The sequence below is a fragment of the Prionailurus viverrinus genome, chromosome A1 (genome assembly GCF_022837055.1).
Source record: "Prionailurus viverrinus isolate Anna chromosome A1, UM_Priviv_1.0, whole genome shotgun sequence".
In the NCBI taxonomy this organism is placed as follows: Eukaryota; Metazoa; Chordata; class Mammalia; order Carnivora; family Felidae; genus Prionailurus; species Prionailurus viverrinus.
In genome coordinates this window covers 47760209-47783294 of record NC_062561.1, presented here as the reverse complement: position 1 = coordinate 47783294, position 23086 = coordinate 47760209, and the positions used below count along the sequence as shown (strand labels likewise).

At 36.2% G+C, this 23086-nt stretch overlaps 1 protein-coding gene across 8 annotated transcripts in view; it reads right to left on the bottom strand.

Moving 5' to 3' along the window:
- PIBF1 (progesterone immunomodulatory binding factor 1) overlaps nt 1–23086 on the bottom strand; it is a 208321-nt gene that overhangs the window by 149091 nt on the left and 36144 nt on the right. For 7 of the 8 annotated variants that reach the window (XR_007150468.1, XR_007150467.1, XR_007150471.1 and 4 more), the window contains exons 6-9: nt 20525–20658; nt 14480–14588; nt 14035–14216; nt 12760–12885 (exon numbers count right to left, since the gene is read on the bottom strand). Coding sequence is in view for 5 of the 8 variants with exons in the window: in XM_047850739.1 (XP_047706695.1) it covers nt 12760–12885; nt 14035–14216; nt 14480–14588; nt 20525–20658 (551 nt within the window). In the remaining 3 variants the exon portion in view is untranslated. The remainder of the gene's footprint in view (nt 1–12759; nt 12886–14034; nt 14217–14479; nt 14589–20524; nt 20659–23086) is intronic. The other variant, XM_047850745.1, reaches the window with a different exon arrangement.

The following is a 23086-nucleotide window of genomic DNA, read 5'->3' as shown; positions in this document are numbered from 1 at the left end:
AGATTTCTGTGTGAACCTAATCTCCTAACAGTTTCCATACCTTCCACATCTCCACTCATACACAACCTGCATACAAGAAGGCTCACAATTCCTTTTAACATAAATATAGAGATACAGTACTTAAGCCTTTAATATTATCAATTGACTTTTAAGGTGTCTGACATAAACCGAATATATTCCACTGACAATCATAGTAATAACAAACATATAGATGTTTACCACGTGCTAGTAACTATTTTAGGCATTTTACGTACTATGACTCATTTAATCTTCACAACAACCCCGCAAAGTGTAGGTTGTCTCATTATCTCCATTTTACAAAGGAGAAGACTGAAACACAGAGTAGTTATCTACCGTCACACAGCAAGGGAGTGATGGTGCCCAAATGTAAACCCGAGCTGTCTAGTTCTAGAGTGCGCGCTCCTTATCATGTCACGCTGCTACGTTTAGTAAGATTCCCTTTGTGTCACAGAAGTTGTCTCCTTGGGAAGTTCTGTCATTATAAGATTTATATGGTCATCTCGTAGCACAAATGTTAAATTAAAGATAAGCTTTGTAAAGACTGCGACTATATTACATAAAAACTTCTTACAGCCCATGCTCCTTCAAACTTAGACTGTTTTCTTTTTTTTTTTCAACATTTATTTATTTTTGGGACAGAGAGAGACAGAGCATGAACGGGGGAGGGGCAGAGAGAGAGGGAGACACAGAATCGGAAACAGGCTCCAGGCTCCGAGCCATCAGCCGAGAGCCTGACGCAGGGCTCGAACTCACGGACCGTGAGATCGTGACCTGGCGGAAGTCGGACGCTTAACCGACTGCGCCGCCCAGGCGCCCCATAAACTTAGACTGGTTTGATAAAACACCAGAAGGATTATATTCTGGCCACAGATAAAACCATAATTGCCATATAACTAATAAATTATCCATTTAAAAATGTTAAATGCATTAGAAATGTAACAACATACAGTTTTGGAAGAGCAAGAATTCTAATGTTCTTCAAAGGACAAACTTGAAAAATTGATAGAGACTATGTGCAGCATGTATAAGTTAAAGAAGCCAAAGTTTTAGAAGTCCAAATGAATATATAATCAAATGTAATGAATAATAATAAAGAATGATGTTGGAAGTTGGCCAAATGGCCAGAATTAGAATGTTTTAAATACAAAATTAAAATATTTCATTCTTAAAAATGCGTTTAGAAAGCTAACATTTTTTTTTTTCATGTTTTTCACGATTCTTTCATGTTACATCCTACGAAGTCCATCTCTCATATGGACATATCAGAGATACACATACTTATCTCTCCCATCCACCCTGTATTTATGCACATGAGGCAGAGAGGAAAGATGGTAGAAAAGGGAAAAGAAATCCCATCATTCCTATGTAAAGCCAAAAGTGAGAGCCCTAGTATAATAACTAGTGTGCAAACAATGTATTTTTCAACTTGAGGCATTTTTAAGAGTGAAAGAGGGTGCTATTAATAACTATGTCAGAGAAATAAGCATAAAGCAGGAATTACGGGGACAAAAACTGGAAGATATCATCATTTCAACTATGACCTTCAAACAAGAAACTTGAAGAGTTAAGTATTCATTACTTCACTAAATAAGAGAATTGTAATATTACAATAAAACAGATGTATTTCCTATGCAAACTAATGTTTCAAAACTTGATATATTAAAGTTTATCCAGAATTATCTTACAACCAAAACCTGAAACCTCAGTACAAAATGTAACAATGTATTTCTGTACATGGAACATACTTTCCTACTACTAGAAGATAAATTTCATGGTGCCAATATGACAAATCAAATTTATACTTGAAAAGTTTGGCAAGAAAACTTTCTCATTTTGCAAGAATGAGAAAAACGTTAGGAACCTTTGAAATTCTAACAGGAACAAATCAGAGTTTGGGAATGCCAAGGGCATGCTTGGCCTGAATAAACACCACTGATGTCTCAGAACTTGAAATTTACCAAGAATAAATAGTGAAAAAAACATGGATGTCAGAAGAGCTCCCTAGGCACAACTAAGCAACCCATTCTCCTGCCTCCATGTAAAAATATTTTTGGTTAATAAAAGTGAATACATTCTTTCCAGTTTGAACAAAAAGGGGACTGAAACAGGCTATTTACATGACAAGCTTATTTACAGGGAAAGTATCTGAATTAATCACTTCTGCCTCCAGATGAGTCTTCCTGGACAACATATAAAACTGCTCATTTCCATATCTGAAGCCATTGTTTTTAAGATGGCATAAACAAGAAGGGTTGCAAGTGGATTATCTGCCGTTTATAATCAAATGACCAATAATTGTTCCTTTACTTAACATAGCTGTTGAAAAGTGATGACTAGGAAGGATATAACAAAAAAAAGCAAAGTGGAAATTGTATGTAACATAATTTCTTGGGGGGAAGCTATGCATTTCCAGAGAAGAAATTTTTTGAGATTCCTTTTGACTGAACATACTATATTTTCCTATCGTTTCAATTTAGTTGGTGCTCAAGCAAATTTTTTGTTCATTTTATAGATGTGAAAACTTCATCCTAGAGTAGATAAATATCTGATTCAAATTATGGTTTAAAAGAAGTTATGAAAAATGTAAGCATCAAAATGCAAAAACTTACTTAAAATCCATTTATGTGTTAAGGTTTAAAAATTAGCTGATGGGGTGTCTGGGTGGCTCAGTCAGTGAAGCATCCAACTTCGGCTCAGGTCATGATCTCAAGGCTCGTGAGTTTGAGCCCCACGTCAAGCTCTGTGCTGATAGCTCTGAGCCTGGGGTTTTCCTCAGATGCTGCCTCTCTCTCTGTCCCTCCCCTGCTCACGCGCTGTTTCTCTCTCTCAAAATAAATAAACATTAAAAAAACTTAAAAAAAAATAGTGTGAAAGAAATCAAAATATGTTATTAAGTCCTGAGTGCCCTGGAGAAAAACAAAGCAAAGAAGGGGCTAGTGGGCAGGAGGTGTGGAAGGATGAGGAATTCCACAATTTTCTACAGGGTGGTCAAGACAGACATCAGAAAGCAGGTAACATCTAAAGACATGGAGAAAGTAAGGAAACAAGGCTCTAGAATACCCAGGAGTGGAAGGTTAAGCAGTGGAAACTGTAAACACAAGGGACCTGAGGAGCCTGCCTATGGGTTAAGGGAACAGGAGCAGTGTGAGTAAACAAGGGACTAGAATAGAGTAGTAAGATGAGGACGGGATAACTGGGAACTGATCACACAGTATCCCAGGGCATGATAATCATTTAAACTTGTACTCATTTGGATGGGGAACCTTTTCAGTTGAACAATAATTCAATTTGATTTACAGTTTAACAGGAACTGCACTGAGAACAGACCTGTGAGGGCAAGGAAGGAAGCTGGGGGGCCACTTAAGAAAATCTTGCAGTGATTCTGACAAGAGATAATGGTAGCTTGGATCAAGATGGTGTCTGTGAGATGATAAGAGAATCATAAATTTTGAAGACACAACTAAAAGCATTTGCTGATGAATAGAAGACAGAATGTGAAGAAAGAGAAGAGGTTGATGACTTCAAAATTTTTGCTCTGAGCAAGAGGAAATGAGTTATCTGTAACTGATCTGGGGCAGACTAAAGGTAGAGCAGGGTTGGAGGGACAGAAGTGTGCTTTTGCACATATTAATTTTTTTTTTGCACATATTAAATTTAAAATGCTTACCAGATAAACAAATAGAAATGCCATGAAGGCAGCTAGCTACAAAAGATGACAAGGAGATGAAGAGGACCAGAAAAGAGAGTGAGTAGGTATAGCCAGTAAGAAAGGGGCAAAATCAAAGTATAGTTATCTTGAAAGTCAAAGATATGTTTCCAAGAGTGAGGAGTGGTCAACTGTATTAAATATTGCTGACAGGTCAAGTAAGATAGGAACTGAGAAGGTGACAACTAGATTTTCGGCAATATGAAGGTCTCCGGAGTTTTTGATAAGAATGGCTTTGTTAGAGTGGCACAGGGAAGCAAAAGCTTGGTAATAGATTTTTTTTTTTTTTTTTTTTTTTAAAGTAGCCTTCACACCCAGCATGGAGACCAATACGGGGCTTGAACTCACAACTTTGAGACCAAGACCTGAACTGAGATCAAGAGTCAGACACTTAAACGACTGAGCCACCCAGGTGCCCCCTTGGTAACAGATTTTTTTCTAAACGAGGGTAAAGAATGAATATATAAAACTGCAGGTATTTGGTTACAAAGGGAAACAAAGAAATGAACCAGTGGCTACAGGAGGAAGTGGCAATTAAAAAATAAGTTTTTTTTAAAGATGGGAGAAATATGGGGCGCCTGGGTGGCGCAGTCGGTTAAGCGTCCGACTTCAGCCAGGTCACGATCTCACGGTCTGTGGGTTCGAGCCCCGCGTCGGGCTCTGGGCTGATGGCTCAGAGCCTGGAGCCTGTTTCTGATTCTGTGTCTCCCTCTCTCTCTGCCCCTCCCCCGTTCATGCTCTGTCTCGCTCTGTCCCAAAAATAAATAAAAAACATTGAAAAAAAAAATTAAAAACAAAAATAAATAAATAAAGATGGGAGAAATAATGTTTGTTAGTAACAATAGTTGGGAATAGTTGGTAGAAAAGGAAAACCTTTTCCTTTCTTCAAAGGAGATAATTGTTGGAGCTGTGTCTTTGAGCAGGAGAACATGCTCTTGTTACAAGTGGAGGTTGGGCTTTAGGTAAGTAGTAAAGAGAGATAGATTCTGTAAAAAAAAATCATACTATTTTATGGAAAAATAAAGGCCTATTTACTAATTTTCAAAATTATAAATGCCTTTATGAAGTTCTAATGATTCACACTCAGCCCTGAAGTATAAAGTGGGGTTTGAAACTCTCTTAAAAAAACAAATTTCTTTCTCAAATAAATTACCGCCAAAATTACCATTTTGCTAAGAGATCTTTTATCAGTTTTTACAGCCTTGACCAGTAACATGGGAATCTGCATTGCACTGTAGAATCAGATGTATCTAGTTTTACCATTTAAATAGTCTGTAATCATAGGCAAATCACACTCACTGTGTCTGTTTCTTCATTTCCAAAACAGGGATACTAGTACCTACAACTTCATAAAATGTCTCATTTAATTCTCTCTACAATGTATATAGAGTGTTGAGTACAACGCTTGATATGTAATAAGCACCCCATAAACAGTAGTTAGTATGTTATCTAAATATGAAAGGCTACATTAAAAATTATGAAGATGGGGCGGCTCAGCTGGTTAAGTGTCTGACTTTAGCTCAGATCATGATCTCATGGTTTGTGGACTCAGGCCATGGGTCAGGCTCTGTGCTGACAGCTCAGAGCCTGGAGCCTGCTTCAGATCCTGTGTCTCCTTCTCTCTCTGCCTCTCCCCTGCTCATGCTCATGCTCATGCTCTGTCTCTCAAAAATAAACAAACGTTAAAAAAATTTTTTTAAAAGTTATGAAGATATTCATTTAGAGAATAATAATTAGGGTTTATGCTTCTCAAGGTTTTTTTATTGTATAAAAAGAAAATGACAATATATACAAGGGTATCCTGCAGAAACAGAGAAGACTGCTGGAAGGGCTTCAGCAGTTTAATGCCCTTCTTGCACTTTAGGGCTGAGGGGAGTGACATCTGGGATGCAATACAGAAAAATTTCTGGTACTAAATGTCATCTCACACAAATACTTTTAGGCTTGGTTAGAGCTGCTGTACCTGTGAAAAATCAGGAATGGTTATTCTCCTTTCTAAATCTTGTCTGAAACCTTGAGTTACTAGCTGTGCCTGACCACCCATCTCTCTGAGACCGGCAAAGTAGAAAAGATGAAGTCATGTCTGATGTCCACTTCCTGTCCGTCATCAGGTGGTATCAATTCTTTCACCCAAATACTATTTAAAATCAGCTTGTATTCTCTCCTTCCATTTCTCAGCTTCACTTAAACTTTGCAATACTCTGTTAACCAATCTCCCTGCCTCTGGGCCCTCTTCAATTATAATCCTCCCGACACCGTAACTAGTTACAAAAAATGAATATATCACATTACTCTTTTTCTATAAAATTTCCAAGAATTCCCTATTAACATCAGGGCTTTTAAAAACCTCACCCTATCCTGAATGTTACTACCTCCCTTGCTACCCTATGAGCTATATATACACAGTAGTTATATTGAAGTTCTTGCATAACCTGAACTCACCTTACTTCATCTCTGGAACACCCTGTACACCTTGAAATAATTAAATATTATTAATTAAGCAGTGAACACATATGGTAATCACTTATAGGCATAAAAAGATAGTTAATAATAAAATATAGCTAACAATAAAATTTCATTTGTAACTCTTTGAGAAGATCCTGAGTTATCTGTAAAGCCATATACTTCCAGAATAATCTAACTAAAAAGACACGCTGAATATTCTTAAGTTTTTCCATCTAAGAACTTAAAAAATTATTCAGACACCTGGTCAGACATGAACAAAAGAAGTTTGTTGAAGCACCAATTGAGGACATACACTTTTAAAATGATGAATGGAGCCTGCATATACTGGTTCAGATTCATCTATTCTTTTTTAAAATTTTTTGTTAACATTTATTTATTTTTGAGAGACAGAGAGAGAGAGAGAGAGAGAGAGAGAGAGAGCGCGCGCGCAAGTGGGGGAGGGGCAGAGAGAGAGGGAGACACAGAATCTGAAGCAGGCTCCAGGCTGTGAGCTGTCAGCACAGAGCTCGATGTGGGGCTTGAACCTACGAACTGCGAGATCATGACTTGAGCCCAAGTCAGATGCTTAGCTGACTGAGCCACCAAGGGGCCCCTCGATTCATCTATTCTAATGCATTATATATACTCAACTAACCTTTGTAAATAAACTTAGATTGAAGATATTTAATATCACTCCAAGATTTGACACAAACTTCAAGTTTATGTCATTAAGTTTCTTCTTGAGTACTTTTGGAAGATGATAAATTCCGATCAAGATGGATTTTACTGATATGGTGGGAAAATAAAATCACTAAAGCAATACCGTCACATTTAAAAGCATATTTTTGATCTCCCTTTCCGTACTGGTTTGACTTTTTCAAAAGCGTAATAAAATACTTGTAACAAACTCATTCTCTTTTTTACAGGATCACTATGAGAATAGTTCTTTAGGGGTTCACAATAATGAGACCACCTTAGGTCAAGGTAGTTTTACTTCTGGAAAAACTTAATCAGCTGAATTTATTTCCTTTTTGTTACCTCATAGTATTAATTAGGAACAAATAAGTTAGCATTTTATGTAGAAATTTAGACTGAAACAAAGGGCATGCAGACCTGCATGTCTGTATCATGTCATTTAAGGAAAATGGTTCAATGCTATGGAGATCAATACTTAAGATTTTTTTAATTTATTTTTTTTAATGTTTATTTTTGAGAGAGAGAGGGAGAGAGAGGAGGGAGACAGAGAGGGAGAGGGAGGGAGGGGGAGGGAGGGGGAGGGAGGGGGAGAGAGAGAGAGAGAGAGAGAGAGAGAGAGAGAGAGAGAGAGAGAATATGAGTGGGGAGGGGCAGAGAGAGAAGGAAACAAAATCCGAAGCAGGCTCCAGGAGCCCAAGATGGGGCTTGAACTCACAGACCACGAGATCATGACCTGAGCTGAAGTCGAACGCTTAACCAATGGAGCCACCCAGGTGCCCCAATACTTAAGATTCATTACATACTTTATAGTAGTGCCTTTTAATGATAATAATTTCATAATGTTATCAGTGACTTTTATACGATCTTCATTATAATACTGTCAACAAATCGATAAAAGAAAAAAACTTAAAATACTGCCTACAGATAAAAGGTATCAGAATAAGTACTACTTATACATAGCTTTGTAATTTATAATGTACTTTTCATATACATTATCTCATTCAGATCTTACAGATCCCTCTGTGAAACAGTACTATTAGCTCATTTTATAAAAGAGTAAATTAAACTTCAGGGATATTAAGCAGATTTACTGGCAGAGCCAGAATTTAAGTTTAGTCTTTTGATCCAAATCTTTTCCATAATATACTCCCTGTTCAGGAATAAAGCTTTTCTTCCAAATGTATAAGAGGGTCTGTACATTTCAGTCACAAAATACCTACTAAGCAAGAAGTTATTTATAGAAGAATCTCACCACCAGAGTGAGTTTCACTATTTCCCACAGCGGCAAACTAGATTTTAAAGCAACAGAAGAAGACAAGAAGCCTAACTCCCAGACTGAGCAAAGCATATATACATACACATTATAATCCCAACTATAGTACTTTTGATGTATCCAAATACCCAAGTTCTTTCTTTGCTTATTTCTGCCTTTTCTTAAGTCTTTGTCTCTTGTGCTCTCTTCCCCTTCACTTCACAAACTACTGGTATGACTGCAGGGATAGATGCCAAGATCAGCTGGCATGTGTTCCATCTTTCTCTTACACATCTAAGAGGAGAAAATAAAAGGCACTCTCTTAATATCCCCCAATGTATAGAAAACAAACCAAGGCCATAAAATATTTCTTTAATCTTATTTAATTTTCTTCTAAAAATGTTTATGGGGGGAGAGGTAAAAAGACTAAGTACAAACATGCAAGTGTAAGTACTTCGTCTGTTTTAACTCCTATTATGAGATTTCGAAGGAAATAATTTATAATTTATTTTTACTTTATGAAAACTAGTGAGACATAAGCTCTAAGTACAGTTAAATCCTGCCATAATGAAGAAACTGTGATTCAAAAAGATTCAGCCATATAAAATACAGAGTTGGATTACTGTGAGGTTAAAAAAATGACAAAGGTGAGCCCTACAGCTAGGGGTCCTTGTGCAATTCAAATCCATTTGGATCTGGGCTGCAGTCTGGCGCCACCTGGTGGCAAATGCCCACTCTGGTTTCAATATCCATGGGGTCATTCTGGGTACAGTGGCTGCCTGGGCTTCCAGGGCAGAGGCCGGGATCCCAGGAATTTCCTGGTTAGGTGGTATCCATTTTGATGTGGACATGGAGGCAGAACAATATTGGGGAAAAGGAAACCTGCTTTTTGTTTCCATGCTTCTACAAATAGTTCTGTCAGCTATTTCCCAACCTACCTGTATCAAGCATCCTAGAGAATAAGGGCTAACTTGTCTAAATCTATGTTGCCATGCATTTTAAAGGATTTTTAAAAAGAACAAAAACTGAAAAATCAGGAAATTCTCAAAATGATTGTAATACCAAAGTTTATGTGCTATGTGGGTTATCTGGAAATAATTATGCATGTTATCAAAGAAACAATCCCATATATTTTAAGGTTAATAAGTCAGTCAATAAAAGCGTATAAAATCTGTAACAGAATTGAGTCACAGGACTAAAAGACTTATGTGTAAAACAGAAATAATATCACCTATGCCACAGGTCTGTCTCATGCCCAGACCCTTCTCTTGAGATTCAGAACCTTATACAGTCAATTTTTCTGTTTATATTACACAAAAACTTTATTTTTTTAAAATTTTTTTTTTAACGTTTATTTATTTTTGAGACAGGGAGAGACAGAGCATGAACAGGGGAGGGTCAGAGAAAGGGAGACACAGAATATGAAGCAGGCTCCAGGCTCTGAGCTATCAGCACAGAGCCCGACGCGGGGCTAGAACTCACGGACCGCAAGATCATGACCTGAGCCGAAGTCGGCCGCCCCACCGACTGAGCCACCCAGGCACCCCTATATTACACAAAAACTCTAAATAAAATAAAACTAAATTTACCTTGTTTTCCTATTAAAGCCTTATTTTTTCCCCTAATATTTTAAAAATTGCATCACCATCCACATTAGCTACCCAATCCAGAAAATTGATGACATACTTAACATCTTCTCACTCCCTAATCCAATCTAGTCACTGAATCCTGTTGGTTCTGCCTCCCAGAAATGTTTTCAATCTGGCCCATTACTCTCCATCTCTATTGCTATAATCCCGTTCTATCATTTCTCATTCTGGTAGCAGAACCAACCTCAAAAAGTGGCCTTTATGTCTGTGGTCATATACTTTACTTCTCTACTCTCTCCACATTGCAGAGAAATCTCTTTTTTATATAAAATTGGATCATATAATGCATATTCTTAAAATCTTTCCATTGTTCCCCACTGGTCTTACTTAGACAATGATCCAAATACATGATCTGGACCTCTGTTTCCCTCTTCTGTTTTATCTCTTAGAACTCAGTCTACACTCAAGTCATATGGAATTATTTTCAGTTTGTTCAAAAAGCTTCATATTGTCTAATCTCCAGGTTTTATACATGCTGAACATTCATCGCCCAATTCCTTTCCCTTCCCTAACCCGCATCTTACACTTAGTCATCATGCAGGTATCAGCATGGGTATTTCTTCTGCCGTGACGTCTTCCCTGATTCTATATAGTCTAATCCTGTGTTGTCATTTTCTCCATTATCATCATACTTATAATTATTGTTTCTCTACTGTCTTTATGTCTATTAGAAAACCAACTTCATGAAGACAGAGGTCCCTGATGTATCTATGGCATATGGTGGATCTCAACAAATGTTTGCTAAATAACTGAATACAGTGCTGGGAGAGCTCAAATGTAAACTTTTCTAACATCAACCTTGGTATATAGTAGGCTTATATCTCTTCTTTTGGTCTGCATTTTGAAACCTACCAGCAAGTGACCACAAGGTAGAGGAAACTTTTTACCCAATACAGGGCTGGGACTAACCAAAATTTTGAAAAAGATGGAAGAATTTGTTTTGACATTCTTTAATCTCTCTGTATGCATCTCTCTCTAATCTCCTAATGTCCTTGTTGTCCTAAGCATGAATTCATAAAAATGGCATACTTTAGTTATGACCATGAACAGCTAAATGCAACAGCATATGGATCTTTAAAAAAGGTTACATGAAGAATCACATATAGCCACAAAAGAATACATACAGCATGATCCCTTTATGTGACACTAATATAATATGAAAACTAAACTATATTTCTCAGACATATATATTTACTGCTAATTTAGATAATAAAAGTACAAGAAAAAGCAAGAAGGTTATTAGTATAAAAATCAGAATAGTAGTTATCTTTATGGAAGAAAGGAGTTAAGCAGAAAGGCTCTCAAAGACATTGTGGTGCTGACACTGACTCTTGATTTGGATGGTGGTTAAACAGGTATTTAATTTGTAATTACTTACTAAATGTACATTTAAAAAATATAGTTTATATCCTCTTTGACTGACTGAATAAACACACAAATACATCAAAAGATACTCCATGCTCATGGATTAGAATGATTGGGAAAGTGTCCACACTACCCAAAAACAAGCTATAGATTCAACGCAATCCCTATAAAAATTTTAATGGCATTTTTCACTCAACTAGAACAAAAATCCTAAAATTTGTATAGAACCACAAAAGTCCCCCAATAGCCACAGCAATCTTGAGAAAGAAGAACAAGGTTGAAGGCATCATGTTCCCTGATTTCAAATTATATTACAAAATGAATATAATCAAAATAGTATGGCACTGGCATAAAAACAGACACATAGATAAATGGAACAGAATGGAAAGCCCAGAAATAAAGGAGCCTTTTCAGTAAATGGTGTTGGGAAAACTGGAAAACCATTTTTTGCTTTTGTTGTCAGATTCAAAAAATCATTGTCAAGATTGGTGTTGAGGAGCATACTGCCCAAGTTTTCTTCTAGGAGGTTTATGGTTTCAGGTCTCACATTCAAGTCTTTAATCTATTTTGAACGAATTTTTATGTGTGCTGTAAGATAGTGGTCCAGTTTCATTTTTTTGCAAGAGGTTGTCCAATTATTTAACTGCTCGAAAGGATTTCAACATTATCATAAAAATCTCTCTCAATCTGTTTTATTAAAATAACAATTTAACAGCGATTTAAAAAGTTATCTTTGCTGGTTTTCTACCCAAAGGCTAATTCTGCACATGTAGTTCTTACAGATTTTCCCTAGTAGAGGCCAACTACATTAACAGAGTAGGTAAAATTCCAGCTTTTTTTGCCTGGAATTGAGGGGAGGAACCCTCAAAGTTTTTGCTACTATACTCCTAGTAGAACAACATGTTACAGTGATAATTATAGAATTAAGTCTGATTTAAAGTCTTGCTTGTTGGCAAACTTCAAAATATCATACACTCAAATCAGTGCTGATAAACTAGTATGAGACAAGTCAATTTCAAAACAATTTTCCCACTAAAATATAAACTTTCAAAAGCCATATGAAGTATAATCATAGTATAATATAGTATAGTATAGTGATAGTATAATGAAGCATAATGATGGTGAAAAAAAAAAAAACTACTGTTGAAATAAGTAGCATTTATTTCACCCTAATACTGCCAATCACTGACTAAGGGAACCGTATACATACTAATCTAAAAGTGATTAAAATGAATAAAAATTATTCATCTTCAAGATTATTTAATATATCTGTCAGGGCCAGCAGATAATGAGGCATATGTAATATTTCATATTATTATTCCAGTTTTAAAAAATTTCTTGCAGAAATCATTGGCATGTTATGGGAAGAACTACTGGCATCTCTTATTCCCTTTTCATCTCTGTCCTCAATATGAACCCTTAAAGGCAAAAAGACAAGTTCCCAAGATAATGAAGAGATAATGGGAATACCTGAGTAAAGAGGCTTAACTTAAGGTCTGATAAACCCTCTTCTGAGGTAGTTACCAAAGACCTTAGAGCTTTAATGTTCCATTTTATTTAGATTTGATGTCATAGAAATAGTTTAATAAGCTTCAAAGAGAAATAATTTCCTACTTCTTTTATACCTGTTTTCCCGTTCATACATTTCCCGAGAGGCACTTCGAAGTTGATCAATTTCTTGATTAGTTTTCAATCTGATTTGTTCCAGTTCATCATGTAGTTTATTTTCATATTCTGTTTTATAATGGTCTCTGCAAGGAGTCAAAGATAATATCCATGAATTTTGTTTCTGTAAAAGAAACGTACTTTTACGCTTCGTGTTAGATTTATTATCTTATGTCAAGTAAGTTCTATACACAATGTTATCTGAAAAACATAGTTGTTAGATATATTGCCTCAAAGGCTTAATTACTATATAAAATGTGCTCATCCTTAAAAATATCATATTAATAGTTTTTAATGCATATGGCTAAAGACCTGAAAACTGATGTATATGGAATGCCCTTGATTTAAAAATAATCTGGTGTTGTACACGTTGAGAGACAAAATTAAAAACAAAACGAAATGACTCTAATTGACTGTAAAACCTTTCCTTCTAAAGCACAACAACCACAACCACTGTGATTGCTGAGCAAAGTCAAAGCATTACCTAGGCCATTAGCAGGAGCACAAACACATGAAAAATTCCACAGACTAGGGAAAAAGTTATGAATGTGTGAAGTTTTAAAGGATTAAATTTTAAATTTGTTTTAGTTTTGGATGTGCTGATAAAAATAAGTATCTCAAGGATTATAAGGACTATATATACATATATATATATACACACACATACACACACACATACATACATGTATATGTACTATATATACTATATATATACTATAACTCTAATAGCTTATACATCTAGTTGAAGAGAGAAGACAGGATCAAAATGCAGGAGTCTGATTCCAGAGCGTGTATGCGATGCCGTCCCTTCATTCTTCTTAGGTTTCACATAGTCAGGAGAAGGTCAGCTTAGGCTCTGCACAATTAGACTGTTTTCAAAAGATCCTTTCACAGAGATACTTACATCTTTTCTTTCAAAAAACACTTACATAGAGATCTTAGTTGTAGACAAAAAGGTTATGTCATAACAACAACAAAAAAAGAATTATAGCATATATACACTGACCCAAAAGAAGTAGTCTTTTCACTATTGGGAAAAAAATAAAACTATATCTTAAGAAAAAGTCAACTAGAATAAGAATATATTAAAAGGAAACAAAATGAACTGTTATTTTAATATAGTCCAATATAATTAAAAAAAAAAAAATCACTGTTCTTCCCCAAAGCTAAGAGTTCCCTCAGAGAAAATGGTGCTAATTTGTATCTATTTATGTGAAAAATAATGTAAATCTTGCCTGGATGTTACATATTTTTCATACATCTCTTCTCTAGCCTTTTTGGTTTCTTCAAGTTGAGCCTGAAGTCTTTCAAGGCGATCCTCTTCATGGGCACAGCGCACACTAAGCTCCATGTTTTGGCGACTGAGATACTCTTTATCCTTTTGCAGTAAAGTAACAGTTTGTTGTAAGGTGGTTACCTACATATGTGCAGAGACAGACAGTGTCCAGAGCAACTTCGTCTTACTTTTCAGGGTTTACTGTAATATTTTCTTTCACTTATGCTTTCACTCACCACATAAAAAGCTAATTTTTACTTTGCAATTTCCCATTCAAACAGAGCTACTGAAGTCCCTTTTTCTGTTAACTACATCAAAAAGGAAAAATGTCCCTCCCACAATTCTGCCCTGGGCTGTGCCCACAATCACCGTATGATAAAATACACATGACTCTATAAGCTTACCTCTTTTGATAATTCATTTCTTTCTTTAGCTTGAGTTATGTGAGAGGCTTCAAGTATTTCATGTTTTCTCCTTAACTCAATTATTTCCTGTTCAAGGGCATCGCGCTCACTATAAAATTCAAATACACTTATTTTTACTAAAATAAAATTCAAATACATAGGTACATTTTATATCCAATTTTATAATCAACATTTAAAATGGGCTGGGGGCACTGGGTGGTGGCTCAGTTGTTAAGCATCTGACTTGGGCTCATGTCATGATCTCACATCATGATTCCTGAGTCGAACCCCTCACTGGGTGAGCTTGTGCCCTGCTTCGGGTGAACACAAGCTCTACTTTGGGTGAGCACGAGCCCCACGTCAGGTAAGCCCTGCTTCTTTCTCTCTCTCTCTCTCTGTCTCTCTCTGCCCCTCCCTCACTTGTGCGTGCTCTCTCTCTCAAAAAAAAAAAAAAAAAAAAAAGAAAAAGAAAAAAAAAAACAACCAAAAAAACCCCAAAACCCAAAAACAACAACAAAACACCAACAAAAAAAGGGGCTGATTTATGTTTCAGGAAACCAAAGAGAAATACCAGCAGTGGGGCTTTAGTGTCATTTTGTGAACAATAAAGTGTCTGCTTTTCAAAGCAAGGTTTTAAGACTGTTCATATATATAAATGTAAATTTGTTATCTTTAAAAAATAAATATGTAAACTACACTACCCAGTAAAATACATAAGAATACCTTCTAAGGTACACCGTGGTATCTTTTCACTAATCATCATTAATCTTATCTTGAAGCCAAACTTTTAAATAATTTATATGTGGCTCTAGGCTTTCAGTTCAGTTAGCATCAAAAAGCCCCTAATTCATCACTCAGATTGCATAGCAGATACAAAAGGAGGGATTCTTGTGACTATTTCATTCATAAATTGTTTAAGATTGCCCAGAGATTCTAATTTCCATTTGCAGACAAGCTCTTGACCCCAAACAGTGAAACCAAGAATTAGAACAAACCTACAACAGGCATCTTAAAAAGTAAGCAGAAATAAAGACTTCCTAACTCAATTTATCTTCTCTAGTCAGAATCAGTTCCTTTGTACTTCACAGATTTCATCTACCCACCTGGTATTTCCATGCAGATGGATGTTAAGAATTGTTTTTTGTTTTTCATTAGATTTTCAAAACTGGTTTAGAAAGATACTGTTCTTTTGGTTAACAAAGTCATGTTTATTGAAGAAAAGTGAGCAAAGCACAAGTTATAAAATAACGATTATCCATAAACTCACTAAAGATGACTGATAGTATCAATATTTTGGTATACATTAAGTGTTTTGTGCATTTACAGCAAATGTTTGTATTCTCACATGGTAATGATCATGCTTCCTTTGCTATGATTTTTCAGTGTAAAAAATGAGTACAAAACACGATATAGCAAAACATCCATGACCTCACTATCCACAGTTGAAAATAGTTAACATTGGTCTCCATTTGCATTAAAGTTTTATTTTGCTTTTTAAAAAGATAAGACACTATGGTAAACTTAAAGTCCTACATATTCCTCACTGTTCCTTTATCATCCCCTAGACACAACGATAAATTTAGTGTCTCCATATTGTTTTTTTAATACTTTTACTCAGGGTGCTTGGGTGGCTCAGTCTATTAAGCATTGGGCTCTTGATTTCAGCTCAGGTCATGATCTCAAGGGTTTGTGAGTTTGAGTCCTGTGTTGGGCTCCACAGTGCCCTGTGTTGGGCTCTGACACTGCAGAGCCTGCTTGGGATTCTCTCTCCTCCTCTCTCTGTCCCTCCCCTGCTTGCTCTCTTTCAAAATAAATAAATAAACTTAAAAAACAAAAAAACAAAAAACTCTTACTCACCAAATGTTAACATTTTGTCATATTTACTTTGTAATATTTACTGAGTATTACTTTGTCATATTCTCTCCCTATTGTTCATATATGTGAATGAATATAGATACATGCATATACACATATACATCACTATACACGCAGACACGCAGACACGTGTACAATTTTTCCCCTTAACTATTTAAGAGGTATATGCAGACATTAAATCCCTTTATCCCTGAATAATTTGGTGTGGATTTTCTAAGATTAAAAAAATTCTTTGATATAATCCCAGTATAATTAGCCCTAATACAATATCTAATATATAATCCATTTTCCAATTTTGTCAATTGTCCCAATTGGCATTTTCCCTGTATAGGATCCAATGGATTATCATACATTGCATTTGGGTGTCATGTATCTTTGGTATCCTTTAACCCTGAGCAGTTCCTTAGTCAACGTTGTAAAAGACAGAGAAAGTCTATTTGGCCAGTTGTTTTATGTCACTCAGTTTTCATTTGTCTGATGTTTCCCTGTAATTAGATTCAGGTTAAGCATTTAGGGCCGAAACACTACACTTGTGATAATGTGTCCTCAGTATGTCACATAGAGTACATAAAGCCTTAGTACACAGAGAGGCACATAAAGAGTACATAAAGTCTTAGTACACAATGCAGCCATGATGTCATTATGTCCTATGACTGGTGAAAATAACCTTAGTCACCTGTTTAAAGTGGTATCTGCCAAAGTACTCAAATATAAAAGTACTTTTTTGCCCTCTGCGATTAGAAAGTAATCCGTGGGAAACATACTTTGAGAATATATATTTTGCTCCTGAATATACTTTTACCCAATGGTTTTAGCTTCCACTGATGATTCTGAATCAAATAGTATTATGAGGTTACAAAACGGTAATTATAATATGCATATATATTTATTGGTTGGCATTCCACTGTAAAAACTCTTATTTATTATTAGCATGCACTCAGGATTCTTATTCTAGTCAACAAATTATAATTCATTACTGTTAATATTCATTTTGATACTCAAGTTGTACCATATTTGGACAGTTGAAGCCCCTTCAATTAGCTACTATGGTACTGAATTGGAATTAGAGGTATTGGTATGATTTTATCTGTACAGTGTTAAGCCATCCTCCCAACTCCCTCTCTAATCACCTCTTTACTGAAAGGGCTTAGAAACAATGACCAATGTATCAATGACCAGCACCCAAATCTTAATTTCTAAATAGTATTTCTCACTAAAAGGAACCAGGACTCATAGAGGAAGGTCTGAGGCAATGAAATTAGAAAATAAACCTGAGAAAATTATGTTATGCCAGAAAGTAAGAAATTGCTTTAAAAAAAAAGGTGGACACATCTTTTTAAAATAAAAAAATTTAGGGCGCCTGGGTGGCTCAATCAGTTAGACATCAGACTCTTGGTTTGGGCTCGGATCACATCTCATGGTTTGTGAGTTTGAGCACCACATTGGGCTCTGCACTGACAGCGTGGAGTCTGCTTGGGACTCTCTCTCTCTCCCCCTCCCACCCCCCCCAAATAAATAAACTTAAATTTTTTTTTAACTTAAAAATTAAAAAAAAAAGATGGATACACTTTTTAAAATATAGTATTCCGTTTGACTTGTCCATATAGATACACCCAGATCTAGTTTAATGATTTTAACTGCTACAATGAATTACATTATAGAAATAAATCATAACTGATTTCCCATTCTGCTACTGAAAAGCATCTCAATTCTTTTAATCTAATTATAATTAACATCCACATGCCGGTTTCCTTTTGCACATGTGTAAGAATTTATCAGGGACACAAGAGTGATTCCCCCCCCCCCCCCGTTTTTCTTATATTTTTGTAATCAGAACATTTCTTTAATCTCTTCACCCTATTGAACGAACTGAAGAGTTCACAGTTTGAGCCCCTCTTGCTTGTTTTTCGGTTCCATTTCTAGCACATAAAGATGTTTATCATATTTTTGATGAGGGCTATGTTTTTCCTTCCTAGGTTTTTATTACAGAAAGTAAAACATATATATAAATAGATATGATATAATGAACTCCCTTGCTCTCATCACCTGGCTTCAACAATTACCAATAATTACCATGACTCATCTTTGTTCATTTATCCTTCAAATTCATGGCCACTCTGATTATTCTGATGACTTGGCTTTTTAGTTTTCTCTTTTCATGTTTTATCTATTACTGCTACAGTTTTATAGTGGCAGAGAGTACATCAAAACACCAAATCAAAGTATTATCTTACCATCACAATCTACTTACTTTTGAAATGATTCTTTCAAAATCCAGCTTTATTCAAGAGCCACTGATTTCAAGCTCCAATAATTACCATATTTTAACATTTATCCATACATAATAATACATGCAGCATGTCAGTCATGCTGGAAGTAGGAATACCAATCTGATCTTTGAAATTTATTTATGTTGCTATGTAATTTTTAAAGTGTCCATTTGTTTAATAAATATTAAGTGACTACTATATTTCAAGAATCATTTTGGGTGCAGGTACAGACAGCAGTGAACAATTAGAATAATGTCTCGATCTATAAATATTTGCATAAATATTCCTTTACTTGATCTTGCTTTTATGGTACAGTTACTAGTATCAACACCATCTCATGGATGACAAAACTTTGGTTTAGAATGATAACAGATGTACCTAGGGACATATAGCTAAGTAGTGGCTCATTAATGTACAAACAACAGAAAAGTATATTCCAGTAAAAGGAAAATTCTCTGCTATAGCTACTTAGTAGCACTGGCAAATATTCTCAAGAAAAGTTTTATCTTTTGAAGGTATATATGTCCTTTGTCAGAAAGGAATAGTTAAAAAAACTTCAGATAAAACTGAAGTATTTAAATTGGTTCCATAAACAAAAATAATCATCAAGTGAGATTTCAAAAATATTTACACACATTGGACTTCACTGGGTCTCTATCTTCTAAGACATTACATTTTAAAAGACAGCAGCAACTTCCAAATAAAATAAAAGTGGATATAAAAATACAATCTAAATCCAACAAACTGCCAAAACCACATACTTTTTGTGCAATGCAGAATAAGGTATACGTCAAGACAATGAAAAGACAAGCCATAGAATGAGAGAAAATATTTGCTAAAGGCATACCTGATGAGTACTGTTATCCAAAATATACAAAGAACTCTTAGAACTCAACAGTGAGAAAACAAACAACCCAATTAGAAAATGGGCCAAAACCTTAATAGACACCTTATCAAAGAAGATACAGATTGCAAATAAGCACATGAAACGATGTTCCACAACAAATGTCATCAGAAAAACGCAAAATAAAACAACAGTGAGATACCCCTAAATACCTATTAGAATGGTCAAAATCCAGAATGCCAAATACTGGCAAAGACATAGAACAACAGGAACTCTCATTCACCTCTGGTGGAACGCAAAATGGTAGAGCCACTTTGGGACAAAAAGTTTAGTGGTTTCTTACAAAACTAAAAATACTTTTTTTTTTTAATGTTTATTTTTGAAAGAGAGGGAGAGGGAGACAGAGTGCAAGTGGGGGAGGGACAGAGAGGGAGACACAGAATCTGAAGCAGGCTCCAGGCTCTGAGCTGTCAGCACAGAGCCTGACCCATGGCTTGAGTCCACGAACCATGAGATCATGACCTGAGCTGAAGTCGGACACTCAACCGACTGAGCCACCCAGGTGCCCCGAAACTAAAAATACACTTACCATACAATTGTGCTACTTGGTATTTACCCAAAGGAGTTGAAAACTTATGTCCATACAAAAACCTGATGTGGATGTTTACAGCAGACTTAGATATAACTGACAAAACTTGAATCTAACCAAGATGTCCTTTAGTAGGTGAATGGATGTATAAACTGTGGTACATCCAGACAATGAAATATCACTCACCAAAAAGAAATGAGCTATCAAGCCATGAAAAGACCTAGAGGAAACTTAAATGTATATCACTGAGTGAAAGAAGTCAGTCTTAAAAGGCCCCATATTGTATGATTCCAACTATGACATTCTGGAAAATTCAAAACTAGGGACCCAGAAAAAGAGTAAGGTACAAAGTGGAATTAACAATGTTGATGATAACAATTCAGGTGACTTTGATGCATACACACACACACACACACACACACACACACACACACAAAAGAACTACTGTAGCCATCTTAACTACTTACTTTTTGACTTTACCATAGTTTTCTTGACGGTAGTCCCCTTGCTGAATTAACTGTTTTGTGTCAGCTAATTCTAAGGCCAAACGTTGACATCTAATTTGAAGTTCAGAATAATTTCTTCGATCTTCCTCATAAGTCTGTAAATCAAAACAATAATAAAACATTTCAAGCTAAACACAGTTGACCAAATTCTTTTTTTTCAATATGAAATTTATTGTCAAATTGGTTTCTATACAACACCCAGTGCTCATTCCAACAGATGCCCTCCTCAATACCGATCACCCATCCTCCCCTCCCTCCCACCCCCCATCAACCCTCAGTTTGTTCTCAGTTTTTAAGAGTCTCTTATGTTTTGGCTCCCTCTCTCTCTAACCTCTTTTTTTAAATTTTCCTTCCCCTCCCCCATGGTCTTCTGTTAAGTTTCTCAGGATCCACATAAGAGTGAAAACATACGGTATCTGTCTTTCTCTGTATGACTTATTTCACTTAGCATAACACTCCCCAGTTCCATCCACGTTGCTACAAAAGGCCATACTTCATTCTTTCTCATTGGCATGTAGTATTACATTGGGGTGCAGGTGCCCCTATGCATCAGCACTCCTGCATCCCTTGGGTAAATTCCTAGCAGTGTTATTGCTGGGTCATAAGGTAGATCTATTTTTAATTTTTTGAGGAACCTCCACACTGTTTTCCAGAGCGGTTGCACCAGTTTGCATTCCCACCAACAGTGCAAGAGGGTTCCCGTTTCTCCACATGCTTGCCAGCATCTATAGTCTCCTGATGTGTTCATTTTAGCCACTCTGACTGGCGTGAGGTGGTATCTGAGTGTGGTTTTGATTTGTATTTCCCTGATGAGGAGCGACACTGAGTATCTTCTCATGTGCCTTTTGGCCTTCCAGATGTCTTCTTTAGAGAAGTGTCTATTCATGTTTTCTGCCCATTTCTTCACTGGATCATTTGTTTTTTGGGTGTGGAATTTGGTGAGCTCTTTATAGATTTTGGATACTAGCCTTTTGTCTGATATGTCATTTGCAAATATCTTTTCCCATTCTGTTGGTTGCCTTTTAGTGTTGTTGATTGTTTCCTTTGCAGTGCAGAAGCTTTTTATCTTCATGAGGTCCCAATAGTTCATTTTTGCTTTTAATTCCCTTGCCTTTGCGGATGTGTCAAGTAAGAAATTGCTGCGGCTGAGGTCAGAGGGGTTTATTTTTCCTGCTTTCTCCTCTAGGGTTTTGATGGGTTTCCTGTCTCACATTCAGGTCCTTTATCCATTTTGAGTTTATTTTTGTGAATGGTGTGAGAAAGTGCTCTAGTTTCATTCTTCTGCATGTTGCTGTCTAGTTCTCCCAGCACCATTTGTTAAAGAGAATGTCTTTTTTCCATTGGATATTCTTTCCTGCTTTGTCAAAGATTAGTTGGCCATACTTTTGTGGGTCTAATTCTGGGGTTTCTATTCTATTCCATTGGTCTATGTGTCTGTTTTTGTGCCAATACCATGCTGTCTTCATGATTACAGCTTTGTGGTAGAGCCTAAAGTCTGGATTGTGATGCCTCCCGCTTTAGTTGACCAAATTCTTTAATGAATTCTTCTGTTATGCTGTGAATGTCCTTGCAATTACAAAAAAAATTTCAGGGGCGCCTGGGTGGCTCAGTCAATTGAGCGTCCCACTTCAGCTCAGGTCATGATCTCACAGCTTGTGAGTTCGAGCCCCGCATCAGGCTCTGTGCAGATAGCTCAGAGTATGGAGCCTGCTTCAGATTCAGTCTCCCTCTCACTCTGCCCCTCCCCCATTCATGCTCTGTCTCTCAAAAATAAATAAACATTAAAAAAAAATTAAAAAAAAATTTTTTTTTTCAATTCTTCTGTGTAGTATTTATTTCCCCTACTTGAAGACAAATTATCTTAAACTGACAGAGTAGGTTGTAAGTTTGTTTATTTAAAACTTGAGCTCTAGTTTTCATAGAAAAAAATAGGGCAACTGCTTTGGTTACTAGAATAACACATAAAATGACTACCAATGTTAAATGGCTGTTTTTTGTTTGAGTAACCATTAGACACTAAAGACCCAGAAACAAATAAAACACAGCTGCTGTTCTTGAGGAGCTCACAACTTAGAGATGAAGAGACACCTGAAGATCCAGTTTCTACAGTGAAAAATAGTTACTGAAGAGATCAGTCATGCAGCTTCAGTGGTGGTATTCAGCAAAAGAAGGAATTTTGTGGCACTTGGAAAGTTCTTCCGTGTCAATCTTCCTTTCACCCACCAGACCGCTATAGGAGAGCGGTTATTAGAAGGGAACATCGTCAAAAACCACAACCTAGCCTGGCTTACCACAAACCTCCTATCTCATCATTTCTCATATTCACCTATCACCCTCCAACCCTAATGAAGAGCTGAAGTTTGTAACATGGCATGCTTCGTCTAACCTGTTCTCACTGCCTAAATAGCTGCATATTATCTGAACTTTTATTTGTCACCTCCAGAGCACCAACTGCACTGTAGCATCAGATTAGTTTTATATGTACCTCACCAGAGTGTAAATGTCTTAAGGGCAGGGCTTTGT